The 24,713-nt window shown below is 34.0% G+C and overlaps 3 protein-coding genes across 4 annotated transcripts; 2 read left to right on the top strand and 1 right to left on the bottom strand.

Annotated features, from left to right (window-relative positions):
- The first annotated feature begins 311 nt into the window (after positions 1–311).
- LOC129889839 (FHA domain-containing protein At4g14490-like) lies at positions 312–4,478 on the top strand. Of its 2 annotated transcripts, none has more exons than XM_055965298.1 (2): positions 312–1,998; positions 4,096–4,478. In XM_055965298.1, the coding sequence occupies exon 1, from the start codon at positions 417–419 to the stop codon at positions 1,968–1,970; it is 1,554 nt and encodes a 517-aa protein (XP_055821273.1). In that variant the 5' UTR covers positions 312–416; the 3' UTR covers positions 1,971–1,998; positions 4,096–4,478. The 2 variants fall into 2 exon arrangements, with proteins under 2 accessions (XP_055821273.1, XP_055821272.1); XM_055965297.1 differs by having other exon boundaries at positions 3,756–4,478.
- A 534-nt stretch (positions 4,479–5,012) lies between these two features.
- Positions 5,013–8,752, bottom strand: LOC129889838 (uncharacterized). Its single transcript, XM_055965296.1, has 7 exons — positions 8,479–8,752; positions 7,069–7,239; positions 6,544–6,708; positions 6,303–6,467; positions 5,799–5,933; positions 5,487–5,584; positions 5,013–5,401 (listed from the first exon to the last, which is right to left on the bottom strand). Exons 1-7 carry the CDS (start codon positions 8,653–8,655, stop codon positions 5,185–5,187), a joined length of 1,128 nt encoding a protein of 375 aa, XP_055821271.1. The 5' UTR covers positions 8,656–8,752; the 3' UTR covers positions 5,013–5,184.
- Positions 8,753–20,239: 11,487 nt separating this feature from the next.
- LOC129888510 (probable glycosyltransferase At5g03795) lies at positions 20,240–24,544 on the top strand. The gene is made up of 6 exons (XM_055963472.1): positions 20,240–20,548; positions 21,255–21,836; positions 21,924–22,054; positions 22,216–22,564; positions 23,162–23,935; positions 24,026–24,544. Exons 2-5 carry the CDS (start codon positions 21,420–21,422, stop codon positions 23,846–23,848), a joined length of 1,584 nt encoding a protein of 527 aa, XP_055819447.1. The 5' UTR covers positions 20,240–20,548; positions 21,255–21,419; the 3' UTR covers positions 23,849–23,935; positions 24,026–24,544.
- The last annotated feature ends 169 nt before the right edge of the window (positions 24,545–24,713 follow it).

The following is a 24,713-nucleotide window of genomic DNA, read 5'->3' as shown; positions in this document are numbered from 1 at the left end:
TTCACATAACTCTTATCAACTATCAAACGGGCCCCAAGAGTATTAATAGTTGACGCTGAGAACAAATATTCGAATATTTGAGAGTAATGTTTGAGCATGAGTTTCTGGTAAAAAGATACTAATAGTACTTAATTTCAGGGTTTAGGACAAAAAATGTCCAATTTTTGTATTTATTAAAGACTAGACTATTTTCATACGTCAAGGACCAAAATAGTCCAACCCAAAGACATTAAGGACTAATTTTAATTATTTTCTCGTTTATTCCCTGTAAAACAAATTTTCTATTCCTCTTTACATTTTCACCCAAAATATTTTATTTCCCTCTGAAGTTGAATTTGAAATCCTTCAGTTGTGCAACAAACTACCAAGCTCTCCTATTCCCTTCCTCCCACCTCCAATTCGCCCGTAGCACAGAAATGGAAGAACGAGAAGGACCACTGCTACACCTTATAATGGAGAAAGGTCCTCTTTCGGGTCAAAATCTGGAGTATAAACCCGGTTCAAAGATCCAGATTGGTCGGGGTGTTCGTGGCAACACACTTCCAATCAAAGACGAAGGCATCTCTTCTAAACACCTCCGTATCCAGTTTGAATCCGGGTTCTGGGTCATCAATGATCTCGGATCTTCAAACGGTACGTTTCTGAACAATATTTCAATTGACCCATCTCGACCCACTAAACTAACCGACGATGACATTATAAAAATTGGCGAAGAAACCTCGATTAAGGTCAAAATTGAAGCTATGGAAGTTGATCCGGTGGAAGAAATCGAGGCTAAGGGTAAAAATACCCGACGAAACACGAGGCATAAGGCGGCAGCAAGTGAGAGAAGTGTTAAGGGGTTGGGGGTGATTGATGAAAATCGAGAATTAGGGCTTGGAAATGGTGGAACAGGAAATTTGGGTGTGGGTTCCAAAAGAACGACTAGGAGTTCTAAGAATGTGAAAAATGAAGCTGGAAATGTAGATGAAGTTGAGAACTTTACTGCAATTGAAGTAGAGAAAGAGGGGAAAGGGAATATGAAGAGGACTCGGGGTCCTAGGAAAGTGGAGAGTGTTAAAAAATGGGTTGATAGTGTGAAGGAAGCTGAGAATATTGATTTAGTTGATGTTGAAAGAGAGACTAAACAGTGTCCGAGGAGGACTAGGGGTTCTAAGAAAGCTGATAGTGTTAAAGAGGGGGATGATGCTGTGGAGGAAACTGAAAGTCTTGCTGTAGTTGAAGCAGAGCGACAGAGGAAACCTAGTCCTAGGAGGACTAGGGGTTCTAGGAAAGTGGAGAGTGTTAAAGATGGGAATGATGCTGAAGAAACTGAAAGTCTTGCGGTAGTTGTTGCAGATAGAGAGAGGAAACCAAGTCCGAGGAGGACTAGGGGTTCTAAGAGAGAACAAAATGTTAAATGGACTGATAGTGTGGAGGAAGCTAAGAATTCTGTAGCAATTGATGTAGATAAAGAGAAGAAAGTGTGTTCAAGGAGGACTAGGGGTTCAAGGAAGGAGGATGATGTGGAAAATCTCCATCAAAAAGCAGGTGAATACATGGAAGTGAAGCAACTTGGGAAGGGGAAGGTAAGCACTACAAGAATGGTGCGTTCGGAGGAAGATGAGGTGATGGAGAAGTTGGAAAGAGACCAAAAAGATTGTGAAGAAGCAGTTGAGAACAATGCCAATGTGGGAGTAGAAAGAAATATGCCCGAGGTGGTGGGAGTGGAACTTGGAAGGGACGTTTGTGAGGGGTCATTTAGTAATGTTGGCGTAAACATGAGTGAAGTCCAAATGGAGGAGGAGGTGGATTTAGAGAAAATGACACTTGGAGAATGGTTGGATTATTTGGAGGTTTATTTGCCAAAACAAATAATTGATGCCACTGAGGAGATGATTTTAGGTATGAAACAGAAAACAGAGAAATATCAGGAGTTTATGTTGCAGCAGAAGAATTCAAAGGATTGTGATGGAATACCGAAGGGTTAGACTTACTCAGTATGGTTTACATTCTTAGGTAAAATTTTTTGCATTGCTGTTTGTATCAGGGGAATCCATTTTCTAGACATACTTGAGCTTCTTATTTGCATAAATGCTACTCTATTGTATCTGTGTACAGTGAACCCTTGTTTACATACAACAACTGAAAGATTCTCACTTAGTTGAAGTAATCTAAGATGTTGATAACAGAACACTTATTCTTTTGTCATTAAATTTTTATTCCGTAATGTCAGTGATGAATCTGATTCATATATAGGCCCAATGTCCAGAGGTTTAGTACGATGCTCAATGACTTCTCAAGTCTAAAGCAAGGATACTTATCACTGGAGTTATGTTGATACAGTTTAGGAAACCACGAAAGTCCAAAACAATGTCTTGTGGGGAGCCAAAAGTGGGATACTGACCTGTTATTTCCAATTCTAATGTAATACTGAAAAGATAGGCATTAGCATTTGCAGTTAGTAACTGCATATTAGGTAACATTCAGACTAGATGATGGAAGTGGAAGTGTGGAACCTGTTTTACTACCATACAATAAGCTGAAGTATATTATATGATCAAGAATTTAGCAAAATTTCTAGATAACGGCTGTAGAAGGGCACATCGAGATTGTTGTTTGCTGCGTCTAAGAATGCATGTCATATGGTTTATATACCAACCATTTATCATATATAGTTTGTTCCCTGGAACTGTAGGTTTGTTTTGCTATGTCAAGAAAAAATGGGTTGTTGACTCAAGCAACTGATATAGGGGCTATCCTCTGAAAAGTGAAAATAAAGTTCCCTATTTAGACAGAATGATCTGAGATTTATAGACTGCACTAAGCTTCTGCTGACATATTGAGTTGGGGTTTGAATTTATTATTGCTAATTGTCTGGCTGTTGATCCTCGTGGAAGTAGCATCTACCATTGTCTACTGTTCCGTGTTTGGTGGGGAAAAAATGCCAGTATCATTCTTCAGGATAATGGAATATCTGAAATTGATATTTGCTCTAGGTTAGGCCGTTCCCCATAAATATGATAAAATTAAATCATTTGCCTCAGTGTTTCGGTGGTTGTCGGTTGTTGCATTAGCGCCTGCAGTAACTGCATACGTATTAGTTTTAACATTCAGAACTAGATTGCGGAATAGGTTATACTTCCATACAGTAGGCTTAAGTAAAATATTATATGGTCAAGAATTATGGCGGAGAATTTCTAGTGATGGGCTGAAGGATACATCAAGATTGGCAAGGTGGACCGGACACCACCATTATCCAAAAAAAAGGAAAAAAGAAAAGATACATCAGGAATGCTATTTGCGGCATCTTGGAATGCATGAAAGAAACCATAATGGATTATTTTACATGGAAGGTTGCGCCATTAGCTCTTATGTGAGTTGTATGGAAAGAGAGAAATAAAAACTTTTGAGGGAATCGAAAATGAGTTTGCACATTTAAGAAATAACATTTTTTCTTTGATTGATTTTTTGGTGCACCCTCAAAATTCCTTCTTGTATAGATTGACCGTCTTTTGTAGAGAATCATGTTTTGATGTAGATTCTCTACTTTTTGGATTACCTCTTGTATTCGGGAGATTTCATTCCCATTGTTAATAATATCATTACCTTATAAAAAAATTGATTATCTTATTAGCTACCACTAGCTAATATATCTGCTTCTTCTTCTTTCTCTACTCTTCTTACATGCATCCAGATTAGTATTACATGTCATGAAGTTCTATTTTCTAGTACCCATACCATTTACTATATCAGTTTGTTACCTGAAACTGTAGGCTTTCTTTGCTATTTCAAGAAAAGAGGTCGCATTGGAACAAACAACTGAGATTGGTGGCATCCTCTGAAGATAAAATACCCTTTTTAGACACAGTATCTGAGATTCATAGAATACAGTTCTGTTAACATATTCAATTGGGGTTCGAGCCTCTTCTTACTAATTGTCTGGCTGTTGATCCTTGTGGAAGTAGCATCTGCCTTGGTACAGTTCCGTGGTTGATGAAAGAAAAATTGCTACTATTAATTCTACAGGATAATATTAGCTCTAAATTAGGATGTTCCACATAATTATGATAAAATGAAATCACTTTCCTCAATGTGGCGGTGGTTGTCATGCAGAAGAGGATTTCCTTGGGACAAAAAGTTTTCATTGGGTGGAGCCTGAGACTCAATAAGCTGATTTAACAGAAGATATTCAACATCAGAAGAGGCGTTGACATTTCGGAGGAGTAACCACGTTATACCTAAAGAAAAAAGTTTGTCCTACAAACTGAAGGGAGCAGAATGTTATATATGTGCATGCTCTGGCAGATGGAAGTATACCTGGGCTAATGTTTCTGATACTAAAATTAGTTAGGCTGACCTTGATTTTAGTCTTTGTTGCATAATTATCAACTTTGACATTGAGCTACAGTTTGTAACATAACTATTAATGCATGAGTGCTTCAGTTGGGCATACCACTCATTCTAAGAAGATTTGTCTTCAGTGTTGATGATGCAGTTTGGAGTTTCATCAGCTTTCTTAAATAATTTCTACTGCTTTAGTTGGACACAACTTTGCGCACACTTGTAAAAAATAAACCATATACATACTTGTGAATTGAACATGACAAAAGCATATCACAAATGCCTATTGAATCAGTAAAGACTGCATTTTGTGGGGTATAAAAACCATCATTTGTTAATAACAATAATGTGAATGACAGAGCATGGGAAATCCTTTGGTATGCAAGCCACTAGAATGTTGAAGCTTAATATATAAAGTATTCCAAATTTTAAAGTAATGAAATTAACAAGTTTGAACTTGAAAGCAAAACGAACATAGACCTAGTGGTTTGCATACCAAAGCTCAAATCTCAGCGGAGGCAAACACGCACCAGATGATTTCTTCTCATTGTGTTTGGTGGATAGAGTTACCTAGCATTGTGCTAGTGGAAGTTAGCAGGTACCCATAAAATTAGTGAAGGTACGCAAACGTTTATCAAAAAATATGCTTCATTAACTTATCCATTGGCTAACAGATTGATCAAAGGGTGTATTTAAAGTCTTTCTACTTAGGTCATCAAAAAAAAAGTCTTTCTACTTTGTGAAATGATTTCTTCAATAATAGTATGATGAATACTAGACAAGTCAAGGGCAGATCAAGCTCTGGAGACCCTTGTTATTTGTGTTGCTGCTACTACATGTTCTAATTGTAAAGGCTGAAAATCAAGACTTGGAGGATTGAAGAAGCTGATCATGCATGACTTCCTCAATCGTAACAGATCGACCTTTCTGAATTGAAAGCTGCGCAGCAACTCCAATAGCTACTGAAACCAATCCATCATGTAAACCAACAGCAGGAGCTTGTTCTCCTCTTGCTCTTACTGCTGACAAAAATTGAAGGTGCTCCAAGTAGCTTGAACCGTGATGTAGGCCATCGTATCTGTCAAAGAAAAATTGATCGAAGACATTAAGAAATTATCGCGATATCACAGACTCAGTAGCTCAAGCTAAGGCAAATGAATTACTTTATTCGCTTATCTTCAGCTAGTAAGGTCTGTACACCATTTCTTCCTTCAGCTCGTGTGCCCCAACGCACAATGCTCTCAGGCACAAGCGCTTCACCCTGTTAAATGTGATAAAGCACATCAAAGGAGAGGATAGTTTAGAGCAAAAACTATTGTGTTCACGTGAACCAGTAACTCAGGGACAATAGCAAGTTGACAGATATTCATAAGTGGGAATTTTATACAGCGTCCGATTAAGTCAATACAGATAGAGATTACAAGAATTGAGACAAGTCAAGAAGAACAAGGGAAAAAAGAAGGAAATAGATTTACCTTTCCAGTATCACCTACTACAGATATTTCTTGCTCATTTTTACCTCCTTCAGCAAACATACATAGGTCAAGCATGCCGCGACAACCATTGTTGAATTCCACAATAACATAAGCATTGTCAATTATATCAGGCACCTGAATATCGAAAATATAGTAGTTAAAACCATTTTACACAAGACTAACATCCGCGGAAACCATGTTTAACTAGACATACTCTGCTTTATCTTAGTCATTCTAGAACTTATATAGATTTAACTAGTCTGCAACCCTAAACTACCTGATAGTGATCAACTACCTCCACAGTTGCAGTATTATAGATGAAGTAGGACCGATAAAAGGAAGTTTTGAAATAATTACTCACGAAAAATTACTCGAGTTATCTTTTCTATGTTATAGATAGATGGATGCAACTCAAGAAAAATGTTGTCTTTGTACTCCTTTGAATGCTATTTCAAGAGATTATTTATATCCAATTCAGCTTTTGCAGCTACATAAGTAAATTACCCGTCCATCATATACTTCATCTTTGTGATTCAAATCCATCGCTCCAGAAGCCATAACACGAACAGGATTAGCTCCAATGAAAAGCCTCATGAGATCGAAGAAATGACAGCATTTCTCTACCAGAGTACCTCCAGTATTGCAGTTGAAACGATTCCAATTATCGACCTATATAAGAAGCTTAAGTCATTAGTATTTGTAACTAGCATGGAAGCAAAAGTTGTTGACTCAATTATAAAACTACCTTAACAAGAAATGGAAATCGATGTTCTCGAATTGACACCATCTTCACTTGTCCTAAAGCTCCTTCCTTAACTATGTCTATCAGTTTAGCAACAGGCGGCATGTATCTGTACTCTAGCCCAACTTGTACCAGCACATTGGATCTCGATTTGGCAGCAGTTATGACCTGATTTCATATTTTTAATGAAAAAGTGGAAAAGGAGGCGGAGCCAGAGTTTCAACTTCATGAGTTTTGAAATTTAGATAGGCTTCAAGAAGTAATAATTGAGTTCTAAGTTTAACATATGTACATATTTAATGAATTTCTTAACACAAATACAGTGTTAGAGTGGCTGAACGCATATTTGAGCTTCTACCCCGCCTTGAGCAGAGGCGGAGCCAGGTAGGGCCAAGAGGTTCATCTGAATTCTGAATCCCCTTTAGCTGAAAATTACAATGTGGTTAAACCCTCATTTGAATCCCTAAGTAAAAATTCCTGCTGAGACATTGACTTCTAAATCTAGAGGATATTAGAGATGCTACTGACCTTTTTGCAGTCTGAGACATTAGTGCACAAAGGCTTTTCCACCAATACATGATGGGGTTTTGGGTGATTGATGATATCCATGAGAATTTCATAGTGAGTCATGTTTGGGGTTGAAACTACAACCACATCACATAGCCCACTTTCTAACAACTGCTTGTGCCCTGCAAAAACCTTTATGCAAAAACAAGGAATTTTTCATTAAAGTTGACATAAAATGAGTAACAGACTTTTAAAATTCCATAACAGTGGAGAATGTATTGTACTCTCTCCGTACACTTTTACTTGTTCACTTTATCAAAATAGATGTCAGTATTTTATTGTCCAAATTGAAAAATAAAAAGATAATTTATCATTTGTACTTATCTTACCTTCATTATTTCTAATTCATTTCTCAATGAGTGATACGACTTTTGATAATTTAGGGATAATATAGTAAGATTTTCTTTTTATTTATTGCTCGGAAGATATGTGCCAAAGTTAAATAGTAGCATTCATTAACATGATACGTTCTCTTTAACAATAATAGTAACAAATTAACTATCTTTTGAAACTCCACCATTAGTAATTCGTTTTTGGCTAATATTTTCAAAAAGTTTTTTTTATTGTCAAATTACGAAAAAGGAAATTACTATTATCTTTGATTTAATAAATATGAATTTTCAATATGTGTAATCTTGTGTCAGAAAAAACAAAACCACTCATTCTTCAATAAAAAGAGCTCGAAAACGTCTTCTGTTACTATTAAAAATACTTACTTTTATCTCGGATTTAATCAAATACAATATAAATTTAATCCCAAACTTATCTTACGTACCAAACTAGCCCTTGGTAACAAATTCAAAAGCCAGAGCATTCACTGTATCTAGACATGTTATGCTGATAGTAAAACAATAATGAACTTAGCCAAAAACATGGGAAATAGAGTTCAAATTCCAGCGAAAGACCAAAAAAAAAAAAGACTTCTTCCCATTTGCCTAAGCATCAGCATCAACATACACAGATCCAAAAAATTTAGTTTATCAATTATCACTATCTGTTTTTCTTATTAGCTCTGCATAGATTATTTATACATATTAAATATATATCTTTAACATAAATACAAAGTTTAAGCCAAAGCTACTGACACACTTGAATCTATTGGCTCCGGCCTTGCCTTGGAGACATTGGCGAACCAAGATTTTCATTAAGGGATTCAAAATATAGAGAAGTAAACATACGAATTAGTCGAAAGGAGCTCGATGTCTATTATATATAAATAAAAAATAATTTAAATCATATATAAATAGCGTAATGTTTCATTGAAAATAATAATTTAAATCATATATAATGCAAGTTGAGTAGAACACCACAAAAAACAGATGTGAAAAACTAAGAAAAAAACACAAATGTGACAAGTGATTTAATTCATACCTGGAGAGACCAGTCAAAAGAATCAGCTAACTTTTGTGCATATTTTTGTGAAGGGATATGTGGATCAGCAATGGCAACAACAGAAACTCCTTCAGATTTGAGATGATAAAGATTGATTAAATGTTCTCTTCCCATCATCCCAACACCAATTATTCCATATTTCACTATTGCTACCATGACTGATCACTCACTTTTTTTTTACTAATTCTTGAGAAAGAGAAAAATAATAAACAGAGGAGAAAACAGAGCAGCAATGTCTCCACAAATCTCTCACAGGCCAGACCTCTATTTATACATTTGATTTCAATGTACCTAAAATAAGAAGTTGGCCAGTTGGCAATATAGGATTAGTATATTTTCTCTGATAAATGGTGAAAATAATAAAATAAAATAATGAGTCTACAGAAGGTTTTAGAAGCTAGCAAGAAAAATATAGAGAATAATATTTGCGCGGCGGCTGTGCACGAAGAGCTCGTTTGGATTGGTTTTAAAAAATAATTTTTAAATTAAAAATAAAAAATCAAATTTAAATAATTTTTAAGTCAAAAAAATAAAAAATGAAGGCCTATTTTTGATTTTTAACTTATTTTAAGTTATTTAAAATTTATTTTAAGCTATTTATATTTGTCAAACACTTTCAAAAGTCAAAAACTGATTTAAAAATAAATTTAAATAATTTTTAAATCAATTCAAATAGGCTCTAAATATGTAAGAGTTCTTGACATCGAATTTAAAATTTAAAATTTAAAATTTATGAATTCTAACGCAACTGTGACAAATAAAGGATTTAGAAAAAAGATACCCCTTCTGTGTTATATGGTACTTGTCGTACCCTTAATAATGAATATACTAAATTTATCATATTAATGATGATTTGGACTATAAAATTTGACCATTATTTCCTTCGTTCACTTTTTTACTTGGTCAGTAATTTAAAAAAACGAATTATTTTTTTACTGTTACTTTTAACATCTCAAGAAAAGATATTCTTAATATTAATTATTTATTCTTCAAAATATTTTTCAAAATCTAAGACTATATATCAATTAATATAAATATTATGATAACATACTCATATAAATTATTATTTTTTAAGAAATATACAAAGTTCGAAATGGACATATAAAAATAAACAGAGGAAGTACTATTATATGTAGTTATTTAATACTTTCTCTGTTCATCGTTACTTGTTCACTATACTAAAAATAGATGTCCAATAATACTTGTCTAATTTATGAAATGAAAAAATAATTTATACTTAGTTCCTAATTTACTCTTATCATTAATTAGTAGTCATTTCTCTATTACATTTTTCAAGACATTGTATTTATTATATTCAAAGGGTGATATGATAAAATTACCCTACTATTCATTATTTCTTAATAATAGTGTAAAGTTAATAGTGGACAAGTAAAGATAGACAGAGTGAATACTAATGATAATATAAGAAGAAAAAATTAATTAATTAATTAAAATAGATTAATAAAAAGAAAAATTAATTTTGGACCAAGTAAAATGAAATGGAAGGACTATTGGGTTCGTCTCAATATGTACTTAACATTCGATGCCAATCTATCTTGAGAGGTATGAGGTATTGTGGACTAATAAGAAATATACTTGTAATTATTGAAAATGTCAATATTACATGACTTCATTTTTTAGAATATTTGTCATGATTATGTACATCCCATACTTGGGTATTGTAATTCTTTCTTTAAATACAATTTTTTATGTCTATCCTAACTATGGAAGCTTAGAATAATCCCCCTCTATTCCACTTCGTTTGGCATGATCAGAATGTGAGATCAAAGTACTTAATTTTTTTATGTAAATTCGGAAATAGATTATTTTAAAAAATATATATTATTTTCATATTTCATATATATATATATATATAAGTACTCAGTGCGAATTAATTTTTTTTAGGCAATTCTAATCACTACACATATAAAAGAAAATTTTAATTCATTTTTGATGTTTGATGCATGCATTATTGTGCCCGATAACTCCATTTATAACTTCGATTGCATATTGTAAATTTTAATTTCTTATTAAAATATTATTACTCACATATGATATTCTTTTTAATTATTCGTGACGGGATCCTACTATTATTGAAGTAAATATATTAATATCCCAATATAAATCTTATCCTATTTCTTTGTATATAATAATTCTTGGATGTGGGTCCTTTTGGATATAAGTGCATGGATTAATACATGCAGCCGTGGATATGTGTCACCCTCGATAAAGACGTGCTTCAAGAATCAACAAGTACCTAACTTACAAATACGGTACTTTCTCTTAAAAACATTATTTCTATTAAATATGTATATGTTATAAAATTAACTTTGCAATTGATTAGGAGAATGAACAGTGAGAGAAAGGGAGATTTAAACAGAGAAACAAAAAAAGGAAATATGATAGTATCTGTATTCTACCGTGTGATTTATCTATCTTTCATTGCCCATATTTATAGGCATAATAAAAGTTTACATACCAAGTGGGCAAGTTGCCCACTTTGAGTGGGGGCCACTTGGGAAAAAGACATCCACTAAACAAATGCTCAATACCTAACACTCCCCCTTGGATGTCAAAAATATTCTAGTTAAAGAATAAATAAATATAGTTATCCTGAGCATCTATTAGTCTTGTGCCTCTTTAAAACCTTACTAGAAAAAAAAACCAGTGGGAAAAAAATCTAATAAACGAAAAAGAGTACACATATCTGGTAATACGTCTTAGGTACTGCCTCATTAAAAACCTTACCAGGAAAACCCAATGGGAAAAAACCTTGGTTAAGGAAAAAAGAGTGCAGCGCGTATTTTACTCCCCCTGATGAAAGCTTCATTTGATATTTTGGAGACGGCGCATTCCAACTTTATATCTTAATTTTTCAAAAGTTGATGTTGGTAATGCCTTTGTGAATAAATCTGCAAGATTATCACTTGAACGAACTTGTTGTACATCAATTTCACCATTTTTTTGAAGATCATGTGTGAAGAATAATTTTGGTGAAATGTGTTTCGTTCTGTCTCCTTTTATGAAGCCACCTTTCAATTGAGCTATGCACGCGGCATTGTCTTCGAATATAATTGTGGGTATTTTAACATTATTTTCTAGACCACATCTTTCTTTGATGAACTGTATCATCGATCTCAACCACACACATTCTCTACTTGCTTCATGAATTGCTATTATTTCAGCATGATTTGAAGAAGTAGCAACAATGGATTGTTTTGTAGATCGCCATGATATAGCAGTCCCTCCGTGTGTAAACAGATAACCTGTCTGAGATCGAGCTTTATGTGGGTCTGATAAATAACCTGCATCTGCATAACCAATAAGGTCTGCGCAACCTTTGTTATTATAAAACAAACCCATATCAATAGTACCCTTCAGGTATCGCAAAATATGTTTGATACCGTTCCAATGCCTTCGCGTTGGGGATGAACTATACCTTGCTAGCAAATTAACAGAAAATGTTATGTCAGGTCTAGTTGCGTTAGCAAGATACATAAGTGCACCAATAGCACTGAGATATGGTACTTCAGGACCAAGAATTTCTTCATCCTCTCTTGGAGGTCGAAATTGATCTTTTTCCACTTCAAGTGATCGAACAACCATTGGAGTACTTAATGGATGTGCTTTGTCCATGTAAAATCTTTTTAAGATTTTCTCAGTGTAGGCAGATTGATGGATAAAAACTCCGTCTGCTAAATGTTCAATTTGCAGACCTAGACAAAGTTTTGTCTTTCCAAGGTCTTTCATTTCAAATTCTTTCTTTAGATATTCAATCGCCTTTTGGACCTCTTCAGGTGTTCCAATGAGATTTATGTCATCAACATAAACGGCGAGTATCACAAACTCTGATTCCGTTTTCTTAATAAAAACACATGGGCAAATGACATCATTTATATAGCCTTCATTTATCAAGTACTCACTGAGGCGATTATACCACATACGCCCTGATTGTTTTAAACCATATAATGATCTTTGTAGTTTTATTGAGTACATTTCTCGAGACTTTTTACATGCTTCAGGCAATTTTAATCCATCTGGAATTTTCATGTAAATTTCATTATCAAGTGAACCATAAAGATAAGCTGTAACTACATCCATTAGATGTATTTCAAGATTTTTATGTACAGCTAAACTGATGAGATATCGAAAAGTTATTCCATCCATAACTGGTGAATATGTTTCTTCATAATTGACTCCGGGTCTTTGAGAGAATCCTTGTGCAACAAGGCGTGCCTTGTATCTTACAATTTCATTTCTCTCATTTCGTTTCCGCACAAAAACCCATTTATAGCCAACTGGTTTTACACCTTCAGGGGTTTGGACTACAGGTCCAAAAACCTCACGTTTAGCAAGTGAGTCTAATTCTGATTGAATTGCCTTTTGCCATTCTGACCAATCACATCTACGTCGACAATCTTCGACGGATTTAGGTTCAAGACTTTCACTATCTTGCATGAGGTTAATTGCAACATTATATGCAAAAACATTATCCACCGTAATTTTTGATCGATCTAAATTTATCTCATCACCGGTAGAACTTATTGAAAGTTCTTCATTCACTTGAGTCTCGGGTTCACTGATTTCTTCAGGAATATCAGGATTACTCAAACCTTGACCTTCTTCAGGAAGTTCGTGTGTAGTATCATCTTTATTATTTCTTATGCTTCTTTTTCTAGGATTTTTATCCTTTGAACCCAATGGTCTACCACGCTTCAGGCGTGTTTGGGATTCAGAAGCTATGATACTAGTAGATGGTCCTTTAGGGACATCAATCCGGATAGGTACATTCACTGCAGGGATATGTGAATTAGTTATCCGTTTCAAATCAGTAAATGCATCTGACATTTGATTTGCTATTTTCTGCAAGTGAATGATCTTCTGGACCTCCTGTTCACATGTGCGGGTACGTGGATCAAAATGTGATAGTGATGAAACTTTCCACGCAATTTCTTTTTCTTTTTCGGGTTCCTTTTTCTCTCCCCCTAATGGCGGGAAAATTGTTTCATCAAACCGACAATCTACAAATCGAGCAGTGAATAAATCTCCAGTCAACGGTTCAAGGTATCGAATAATGGAGGGTGAGTCAAACCCAACATATATGCCCAACCTTCGTTGAGGGCCCATTTTTGTACGTTGTGGTGGTGCTACAGGCATGTATACCGCACAACCAAAAATTCTTAAATGGGCTATATTTGGTTCATGACCAAATACTAATTGTGACGGAGAATATTTATTATAATGTGTCGGTCGGAGACGTACAAGTGCTGCTGCATGTAAAATAGCATGACCCCAAACAGTAATTGGCAATTTTGTTTTCATTAATAGAGGTCTTGCTATCAATTGTAGGCGCTTTATAAATGACTCTGCAAGGCCATTTTGAGTATGAACATGAGCAACAGGATGTTCAATTTTTATCCCAATTGATAAGCAATAATCATTAAATGCTTGGGATGTAAATTCTCCAGCATTATCAAGGCGAATGACCTTAATTGGATAATCTGAGAATTGCGCTCTCAATCTTATTATTTGTGCTAACAACTTCGCAAACGCCAGGTTGCGAGATGATAACAAGCACACATGAGACCATCTAGATGATGCATCTATTAGGACCATAAAATATCTAAACAATCCACTTGGTGGATGAATAGGTCCACATATATCTCCATGTATACGCTCTAAAAATCCAGGAGATTCGATGCCAACCTTCAGGGTCGATGGTCTGGCAATTAATTTGCCTTGATAACAAGCAGCACATGAAAATTCATCATTTGTAAGAATCTTCTGGTTTCTTTAACGGATGTCCAGTTGAATTTTCAAGAATTCATCTCATCATTATTGATCCAGGATGACCTATTCGATCATGCCATAGCACAAATATATTTGGATCAGTAAACTTCTGGTTTACGATCATATTTGCTTCAATTGCACTAATTTTTGCATAATATAGGCCAGATGACAGAGTTGGTAATTTTTCCAAAATATATTTCTGGCCTGAGACACTCTTGGTTATACCAAGATATTCAATATTCATTTCATTTAATGTCTCAACATGATATCCATTTCTGCGGATATCTTTAAAACTTAATAAGTTTCTTGGAGATTTAGAAGAAAATAATGCATCTTCTATAACAATTTTTGTCCCTTTAGGCAGAATTATAGTAGCTCTTCCGGAGCCTTCAATCATTTTGGAATTGCCAGAAATTGTAGTAACATTAGCTTTTCTTCTAAGTAAATTAGAAAAATATTTCTCGTCTTTAAATATAGCATGGGTTGTTCCACTATCAATTACACAAATATCCTCGTGATTTATCATTGATCCAAACAAGATTTGAGGCATTTCCATATTTTCTTCACAAAGAAAGAAAGTCAATATTATAATTAATACCTGATTTATTATACAAAGTTTTATTTCATTACATTGAGCTAGAAAAATACAAACATAATATTTAATACATACAACAACAAAGAGAATTATTTAAATATTATCGGGCTTATCAACATTCATATTTACTTCTGGAAAATTAAAGAAATCAGCTACATCCAGATGCATGGGCTCAATATTGTCCTCAGAGATAAAATTTGTCTCTGGATTATTTTCTGCCCTCTTTAACGATACCTGATATAGCTGAACCAAGCGTTTTGACGACCGGCAAATCCGCGACCAGTGCCCCACACCTCCACATCTATGACATATTGTTTCTGAATTATTCTTCGGTAAAGCTTCTGGCTTTTTACCCTGCCTTTTATATTGCTGGTTATTTCTCGGTGCCAGCCGAGCATCATGATTAAAATTTCTTCTTTGACTACGACCACGACCACGACCACGACTGGGGCCATGGCCTCTTTCTCGTTGGTTAGAATTTGCCTGATTCACTTCAGGGAATGGCAAAGAACCAACGGGCCGACTATCATGATTTTTCATTAATAATTCATTATGGCGTTCAGCAATAAGTAAGTGAGATAATAATTCAGAATATTTTGTAAAGCCTTTTTCGCGATATTGCTGCTGCAGGAGCATATTCGCGGGTGGAAATGTGGAGTATGTTTTTTCAAGTTTATCTTGTTCCGTGATTTCATCTCCGCATAAAGTTAACTGAGCTATAATTCTAAATAAAGCAGAATTATATTCAGTTATATTTTTAAAGTCCATCAATCTCAGATTTAACCAGTCATAACGCGCTTGTGGAAGCATGACCAACTTCAGGTGGTCATACCTTTCTTTTAAATTTTTCCACAATTTCAAGGGATCTTTTAATGTAAGATATTGTAATTTAAGACCCTCGTCAAGATGGTGGCGGAAGAAAATCATAGCTTTTGCACGGTCTTGACTAGATGCCTGGTTATCATCTTTGATGGTGTCTGCCAGACCCATCGATTCAAGATGAATTTCGGCATCTAGTGCCCATGAGGAGTAATCTTTTCCAGAGATATCCAAAGCAACAAATTCAATTTTTGAAATATTTGCCATTTTATGAAAATAAATTTAAATAAAACTCTTACCACTTTTTGTTACCTTGAAAAATTAGCCGGAGCCTCGTGCTGATAACGTGTTATAAAATTAACTTTGCAATTGATTAGGAGAATGAACAGTGAGAGAAAGGGAGATTTAAACAGAGAAACAAAAAAAGGAAATATGATAGTATCTGTATTCTACCGTGTGATTTATCTATCTTTCATTGCCCATATTTATAGGCATAATAAAAGTTTACATACCAAGTGGGCAAGTTGCCCACTTTGAGTGGGGGCCACTTGGGAAAAAGACATCCACTAAACAAATGCTCAATACCTAACAGTATATATATAAATATGTGAACTCAACGGGCATTTTCACTTCTGCCCTAATGTTTAATTTTTGTCTCTTAAAGGCTAATATTTTTTTACTGACGCATAAATTTATTTTTTTGCATTATAATATTTCGTAAATTATGCCATGTACCGTTAAAGATCTTATGTCCTTCTAGGCATAAGTTTGATTATTAAGGACAAAAATTAAAATTCAGCTCATTTAAAGGACAAATATTAAATACATATCAATTCATTTTGAAGGGGAAACAAAGACTACATGTTAAGTTGGAAAAATCTGTAAATTTCAAATTTAGAATCCAACTTGCCTCCCTTCTCCCATTTTTTTCTTCTTTTCTTTTCTTTCCAAAAACTAAATTGATCAGCAAAGGCTTAATAAGATGACAAGCAGATATTTTAAGTTTGAGCATTAAAATTTGATCCTCTTTAATAAGGAGCACTTTGACTTGGAAAGTAACCGTTTTCGGCACAATTCAAATTTTATGAACTACAAAACGAATATCAAACACTAAATGAAAATTTAGCTAATGAATTTGCAAAAAATTAAACAAAATCATATATATAGAGAGAGAAAAATACCTCCTCAATATTTCATTCCCACATCTCAGCAGAATCAGATTGCCTTAATCATAAAAGTTTTATAAATATAAAAAAGATTTCATAATTTATTGTTTATCTTGTTCTTGCAAGTTGCAATTTTTTTGGAAGTTCAAAAAATGTTACTTATTAAATACTTTTTAGAATATCCTTTTCTTGATGGAATCTCTGTACTTTTTTCTTTCTTTTTTTGGAATATATACAGGTTTTATGGTGCCACCACAACTTAAGGCAAGTTCTACAAAGTGGTGATTAGACCGGCTATGTTATATGGGGCGGAGTGTTGGCCAGTTAAGGTTTCTCACGTTCAAAAGATGAAAGTTGTCGAGATGAAAATGCTGAGATGGATGTGTAGGCATACCAGGAGCGACAAGATTAGAAATGAGGCTTTTCGGGATAAGGTAGGAGTAGCCTCGGTGGAAGACAAGATGCGGGAAATACAACTGAGATGGTTTGGGTATGTGAAGAGGAGAGACACAGATGCTCCAGTGCGGAGGTGTGAGAGGCTGGCCATGGATGATTTCAGAAGAGGTAGGGGTAGACCGAAGAAATATTGGAGAGATGTGATTAGACAGGACATGGCGCAATTATAGCTTACCGAGGATATGACCTTAGATAGGAGGGGTATGGAGGACCCATATTAGGGTAGAAGGCTAGTACATAGTCTCGTTATTCTTCCGTATTAGTAGGCGCATTAGCGCACTATAATTTTCTTGTGCTCGAATTCATGTTATTATCTGTTACTTTTTGTACTTTGATTACCCTATTTTATTTGTGTCGCTATCGTTATTTGATTTTCCATATCATTCTGAATTTCTTATCCTTATCTGACTTTTTATTATGCTTCTATTGAGTCGAGGGTCTCTCAAAAACAGTCGTTCTACCTTGATAAGAGTAAAGTCTGCGTATATTTTATCCTTTTCAGATCCCACGTTGTGGGATTTCTCTGGGTTGTTGTTGTTGTATAAAGGTTTTATTCAAATGTACTAGTATAGGTACAACTTGTCTTAGTACTTAGCCTCTTTTACGTCTCGATTCAACATTGACACAATAAAAGGACCAAATACAATAGAGGCAGAAAAAAAGTGCAAATTGATTTCTATTTTTTCCTAACTCATTAGTCTTACTTCACGGATTTCCTGGAAACTGAATTTTTGTACTTTTGTTTGAAAACTAGGAAGGAGAAACGAAAGTAAAAGAGAGAAAATAATCAAGAAAATTAGGGTAAAAATGTACTCTCTCTATTCATTTTATTTGGCCTCTGTGAAAAATAGATATTTTATTTTATTTGTGACTTTCTTCGTTTCATTTTATATCAAAAACAGATATTTTCATTCTATTTGTCCATTTTAATAAATCAAGAACGTTTTATTACTTTTTTCTTCATACTGCCTTTACTATTGAATATTTACATAAATTAGTAATAATCAGATTTAGAGTTCTAAACATCATTAATGAAGTTAGTTTAGTAAAAAAATATAAGAAAAATTACGCATATTAGCAAACATATACTAGTTGATTAGTTAATATAGTTATAGTTTAGCTAATTTGTAATTCACCACTAACATTTAGCATTAATTACAGTTCGAGTTTGTATAACTTTTGTATAATTTAATTTTGTATAATATAATTTGTATAACTGTTTAAAGTTTAGATGTTTGTGTTTGTATAAATTTGTTATTTCAAGGTTATATAAAAATAACCCAATTATCCGTGAATTATACGAACCCACGAATTATACAAACCTGCAAATTATACAAACGAGACAGCTTAAATTATAGCTACAACCTGTAAATATGCAAATTATAGCTAAGGAGCCTAATTAAATTTATTATAATGGTTATTTGTGAAATTTATCCAGTTAAAGCTTTCTTAAGGAGTGTGCTACATCAATATGGGCCAAATAATATGAAACAGGGTGTTTTCATGCTCATTCAATAAATGTAGGAAAAAGGACATGATATACACATCAACTTTGTTATTTAGACTTGATATACCCTCGTTATGAAAGTGATTTATATACCGCTATTATTACACTAATGACTCACATATACCCTTTTACTTTAACGGAAGTAAAAAAAATATATTTTAAATTTATTTTTTAAAGTTTTTTATTAAAAAAATAATTCATAAAAGGGTATATTTGATCTTTCTCGCACATAATTTTTTATTTAGACTTTTTTGATTCAAAGGCTTATTTGAATTTATTATTTTGATGGTCAAATTTATTTTTCTCACTACTTTTCTTGTAAAATTTATTATACATGCTCCAATTTTTTTATAGATACAAAAACTAAATTACAATATAGCAGCAAAATAATTAGTTTTAAATTATAATATAGCCGGAAAAAATAGTCTTGAATTTTTTTTCATACTTTTTTCTCTTTGTCCCTTCACACTTCTTTGTTTTTATTTCTCTTATTTTTACATGCAAAAAATGTAAGAATAAAATGAAATCAGAATAAGAAACTCAAATCACGATATCAAAGAAGTCAAAAAATAATTCGTATGAAAAAGATTAAATATACCCCTAAATTTTGCTAAAGAAAAATTCATGTATGAATATATTTTTATTTTTTTACTTTCTCAAAAAAAATATACCGCTACATGATTTTTTTTAAAAAAAATTAAAATCAAAAAAATATTATTTTTTTTACTTTCTTAAGATGAAAAGGATATATGTGAGACACTTTTTCATAATGATGGAAGTACATGTGAGTTATTTATATAATAGAGGTATATAATAGAGGTATATATTTATTACTTCATTAAATATGATCCACCATGGTAAATTAAATTGCTTTAGTGTTAACATTTGGTACACTTGCAGATAAGTATTTACTGAAAGTTAGCGTATTATTAGTGAGTTTAAGAGAATAATTATTCCTTGTTAAACCAAAAGCAAAAAAGATCTTCTTTCTATTTTTATATTAAGCTGGCAAAACCGTTTGGTAAACTTTATTATTTCCTTAAAAAGAGGTTAGATTTGGATGCCAAAAAAAGAAAGAATCATATAACAATTTCCTTTCTTTGTTTTCTTCAAATTAAAAGGAAATGTGGTGGCCTGGGGTTGCAATCCAAAAGATTTATGTAGTAACAAAACTATAGAAGAGGTGAAATTGTTATTGTCCATCATAACGTATAGAATCTGAGTCCCACACGTCAGTATCGAAATATATTGAAAAAGATGAAATAAACTAATTAAAGCATAGAATCTGAGTCCCACACGTCAGTATCGAAATATATTGAAAAAGATGAAATAAACTAATTAAAGCATGAAGGTAAAAGAAAAGAAGTAAAAATCCATCAATTTCAAGATAGAGTTTATAAGGGGCAACAAGTGTCCTATCCATTCTGATAGAGCAAAAAATGCAAATCTAAAATGAAAATTATAACACGTAATTTATAACCACACAAATATTAACAAGTTGTTCGAAAGGAAAAGAAGTGTGTTAGAATTGACCAACCAATGCTCTAAGTTTAAATAGTGGAAGATATACGAATATGGAAACAGTTACCGCCAATTTCGCTATTTTTCCTTCTCACCTTTCCAAATCTCCATTTTTTCTTCAAAAATTTATATTTTCTTCTCTCAATTTCTCCGACGTCGTATTGCTGCCCTCTGTTTAATCTTTGTACAGTAAAGGTATCATGTAACACCTCTTTTTGTAATGGAAAATAGGTTTCATTATAATGTGCAACAAGTTTATTTTTCTTAGTTATCTGCTCACATTTTATTCCTTTTTTGGGGATAATATAATCATGCATATTGTTAATTAGCTTGTGATCATTTGTTACATTGACAATATTTTAAACCTAAAGATTGTTTTTTTTTTTTATGTATTAGAGAAGCGAATCTTTAAGATTGCAAATGCTTGTCAAATTTTGTGAGGTGGGGTGGGGTGTTTTTCAGGGGCACGAAGCTAGTAGCCTGTTTGTAGGTTGAGACAAACCTAGTTGATTTTGCTCAAAAATGTATTTATGTTAATAAATATGTGTAAATATTAATTTTAGAATCCAGCTATTATCACTTAAAATCGTCATTGTAAAATTTAAAAAGTTGAAATTCTAACTTCGCTTTTGGTGTTTTTGGTATGAGAGGCTTTTCCACATGAGAAATTTTGTTGGTGAGTTATCTGGTATCTGTGTTGGTGAGAGGTAATAATATACCATGTGTAATAGTTGAGGTGGGAACTAGCTAATTTGAATACCAAATTATATTTGTGTCTTGTAAATTGTTTCCTTCATCCATGGTTGGATACATAGTATTGCCTCTTCTTTTTTTTATGTAGTATCATAACCCTACATGTTAGAATAAACTTATTGGTTTCTTTATCCTCTTCTTTTGTTAGATCTTCCACTTTGAGCTGAAGAACATGTTTGAGGTATGGGGTGGCTGTTTTAGGCTGCCAAATGAATTGAAATCCGATGTGCATCGTCAATGTACATATCATTTCATCACCAAAGTTGGATTTTTGTAGTATAGGGAGGAGTACATACTATATTTGCCAAAGGAGATGAGGAAATTCTTGAGGCGAATAATTGTTGTTCTGTTCCTTAGAGTTAACTGGAGGAAACTCTTTGTTATAGGCACTATTTTAACAGTGTTTAGAGTTGTCTTTCAAATTTCTAACCTCCCTAATCCTTTAACTGAATGGATTATCTCTCCACCCTTGGATGTTTCATCTTACCAACGCCTAATAAATCACGGAAACAATTCAAGGGAACTATCAGCAACATCTGATAACCAGTTGAAAATGAGTAAGCATTTGTCCCCAGTTGTTTTACTCAACTCTACAGCTAGAACAAACCAATCAATAAGTGTTATGGAAAGAAGAGCAAGACTTCTGAGGCGTAGGAGACACAAGAAGCATGCACGGATAGTAGAAAAGATTGTTTATCCACCTCCACCTGTTGTGCCTGATCACTTGCAGGTAAGCCTGATATTGTGCTTATAATCAATTACCAAAGTCATATTTGTTTCTGGATATCTTGTTCTTCTCTAATATATTTATCTCCAGAGATTTATAGCATCTTTGACACCAAATGAAGCACTTGCATATGCTAAAAGCGAGATTGAGAAAGCTCCTTTAGTCACCGATGATCCAGACTTGTATGCTCCTCTTTTTAGGAATATTTCCAACTTTAAGAGGTATGATGGAGTATATTTTCTTAAATAGCTCTTTTGTCTGATATAATGTTACTCAATCGTTGTGTTTTGCTTTTGTTATTGTATGTATAACTATGACACCTTTTAGTTCATGAAAGAAAGATTAACGTTTACATTTACACAAATTTTGGTTGACATTCCAGGAGCTATGAGCTGATGGAACTTCTACTTAAAGTTTACATATATAAAGAAGGAGATGGGCCTATTTTTCATGAACCTCATCTTCTGGGAATTTATTCATCTGAGGGATGGTTCATGAAATTGATGGAGGAAAATCCCTACTTTGTCACTAGGGATCCAGAGAAGGCTCACCTATTCTATCTTCCATATAGTTCACGACAGTTGCAGATGGCAGTTTATGTGCCTAACTCGCATAATCTTAGACCGTTGTCAATATTCCTGCGGGACTATGTGAACATGTTAGCTGCAAAGTATCCCTTTTGGAATCGTACACGCGGAACAGATCACTTTCTAGTTGCTTGTCATGATTGGGTATGCACCCATGTTTTTTATTCATGTAGTTTCTTGCTTTTAATATATGTTATCACCTGTTGTTTATTGTGTTTCAATTATATTGTTGTTATTGTTCCTTTTTTGAATGCTTTGTACTGCTTTCCTTATTTGTTGTCATGTTGTCTTCACTGTTTTCCTTCTCCTAACTACTTTGATTTGCTGCACTTGAGCCCACCTTCAGAAACAACCTTTCTACCTCCACGAGGTTGGGATAAGGTCTACATACACTCTACCCTCCTAGATCCCACTTGTGGGATTTCACTAGGTAGTCAGACTTATCTCAACGAAACCTGGTATATAATAGTGCAAAAACATGTTATATAAAGATAAAAACCAGTCTCAAAATTTAACATGATTTCCTGGAAGTAGAGCCAGAGCATCTATAAGAATGCTCCCTGAGATTTTTAATAAGCTAAAGTTTAAGCTTTTAGATGAGATGGTGACGTACTTCAACATGGTATCAGAGCTAGGCCCATCCCAGTTCAGATGGTTTACCCGCTGTTGGACCCCATCTTACATCCTCAACATGAATTTTTACTGCTATGGATTTGATAGTATCCTATAATTTTCTTACAGGGGCCTTACATTTTAAAGGATCATGAGGAGCTAATTAGAAACACTATAAAAGCTCTCTGCAATGCAGATATATCAGAAGGAATATTTAAAGCTGGAAAGGATGTTTCCCTCCCGGAGACCGCCATAAGGAATATTGGTAAGCCTCTAGTAAATGTTGGCGGTAAAAGAGTGTCACAACGCCACATCCTCGCCTTTTTTGCTGGAAATATGCACGGGCCAGTCCGTCCCAAACTCCTTAAGTACTGGAGTGACCGAGATGAAGACATGAAAATTTACGGGCCTCTACCTTACAGAGTCTCAAGAATTATGTCTTATCCTGAACACATGAAATCGAGCAAGTTCTGTCTTTGTCCAATGGGTTTCGAAGTGAACAGTCCAAGGATAGTCGAGGCAATATACTACGAGTGTGTACCAGTGATCATTGCTGATAATCTTGCCCTCCCATTTGACGAAGTGCTCGATTGGAGTGCTTTCTCATTAAGTGTTGCTGAGGAAGATATTCCTAAGCTGAAGGAGATTTTATTAAGTATACCTCTAAGACGTTATCAGGTGATGCAAAATAATGTCAAGAGGCTGCAGAAGCATTTTCATTGGAACGCAATGCCATTTAGATATGATCTCTTCCATATGATTTTGCATTCCATTTGGTCTAGAAGGCTCAACCAGTTTCAAGAATCACAGATATAATAATCCCTCACGAGTTCTACGTGCTTTCAACTTGCCCGCCTACTTGATTGAACAGCAACATGAACCATTTGCTTGAGATGATATGAGGTACTGATCATAGCTTTTTTCCACTTCACTAGAAAAGAATACGAACGAATGTAGTGTTGTTGATAAACACCATTTCTTTTCTGATAACAGAGGTTTCATCGGTTGGTTATTCCACTCCGTTCGTGTCTCTTTTGCCATTACTCAATAGAGATGCAAGGCAAGGCTGACAGGTCCCAAATCCTGCTCATGCACACTAAAGCAGCAGGGGAAAAGATATTTGAAGGTCAAAACTTTGTCTCAGGCCTTCAGCATTTCACACGTTTTTCGCTATCTTCACAAGTTTTTCCACTCTCAATTGAATTTTCGCGCAGTATAAACCAGAAGATGATCTCAGAAATGAGTTGTTGCGTACATAGAAAAGGAATGTATATAGCTGAATATGTTTTTAGACGTGAAGAGGCAGTTCAAGATATGCAGTTGATTTTATGTGTCTATCATAGTAACACTGTAGAATATTTATCTTGTTGGTAGTTGTATTAAACACGACGTCGTATATTTATGTATATCAGGCAGGGACAGAGCCAAGTGGAAGCAAGGAGGTTCATTTGAACCCTCTTCAAAGGAAAATTACATTATATATTCAAGGTTAAAAATTGTTTTTCATGTATACATATTGGATGTTGAATCTCCTTAGCTTCTTCATAGGTTTACTTATTTATATTTTAAACCCCCTTTGTGAAATTTCTGACTGCATCACTGATATTAGGGAGAGAATTTCTCATCTACTTTTCTGATGTGTGTTGTGTATATTCTATCAGTATAAACTAGAACAAATGTG

Source organism: Solanum dulcamara, chromosome 5 (assembly GCF_947179165.1).
Source record: "Solanum dulcamara chromosome 5, daSolDulc1.2, whole genome shotgun sequence".
In the NCBI taxonomy this organism is placed as follows: domain Eukaryota; kingdom Viridiplantae; phylum Streptophyta; class Magnoliopsida; order Solanales; family Solanaceae; genus Solanum; species Solanum dulcamara.
Note: the sequence above shows the minus strand (reverse complement) of the source record. Positions and strands in the feature narration are given on the sequence as shown.

Coding starts and splice junctions, on each gene's coding strand:
- LOC129889838 (XM_055965296.1), bottom strand. CDS start 8,655: ATGGTAGCAATAGTGAAATATGGAATAATTGGTGTTGGGATGATGGGA. Junction 6,709..7,068: donor ATGTCTCAGACTGCAAAAAG/GTCAGTAGCATC, acceptor ATATGAAATCAG/GTCATAACTGCTGCCAAATC. Junction 5,934..6,302: donor ATGAAGTATATGATGGACGG/GTAATTTACTTA, acceptor TTCGATATTCAG/GTGCCTGATATAATTGACAA.
- LOC129888510 (XM_055963472.1), top strand. CDS start 21,420: ATGAGGAAATTCTTGAGGCGAATAATTGTTGTTCTGTTCCTTAGAGTT. Junction 21,837..21,923: donor TTGTGCCTGATCACTTGCAG/GTAAGCCTGATA, acceptor ATTTATCTCCAG/AGATTTATAGCATCTTTGAC. Junction 22,565..23,161: donor TAGTTGCTTGTCATGATTGG/GTATGCACCCAT, acceptor ATTTTCTTACAG/GGGCCTTACATTTTAAAGGA.
- LOC129889839 (XM_055965298.1), top strand. CDS start 417: ATGGAAGAACGAGAAGGACCACTGCTACACCTTATAATGGAGAAAGGT.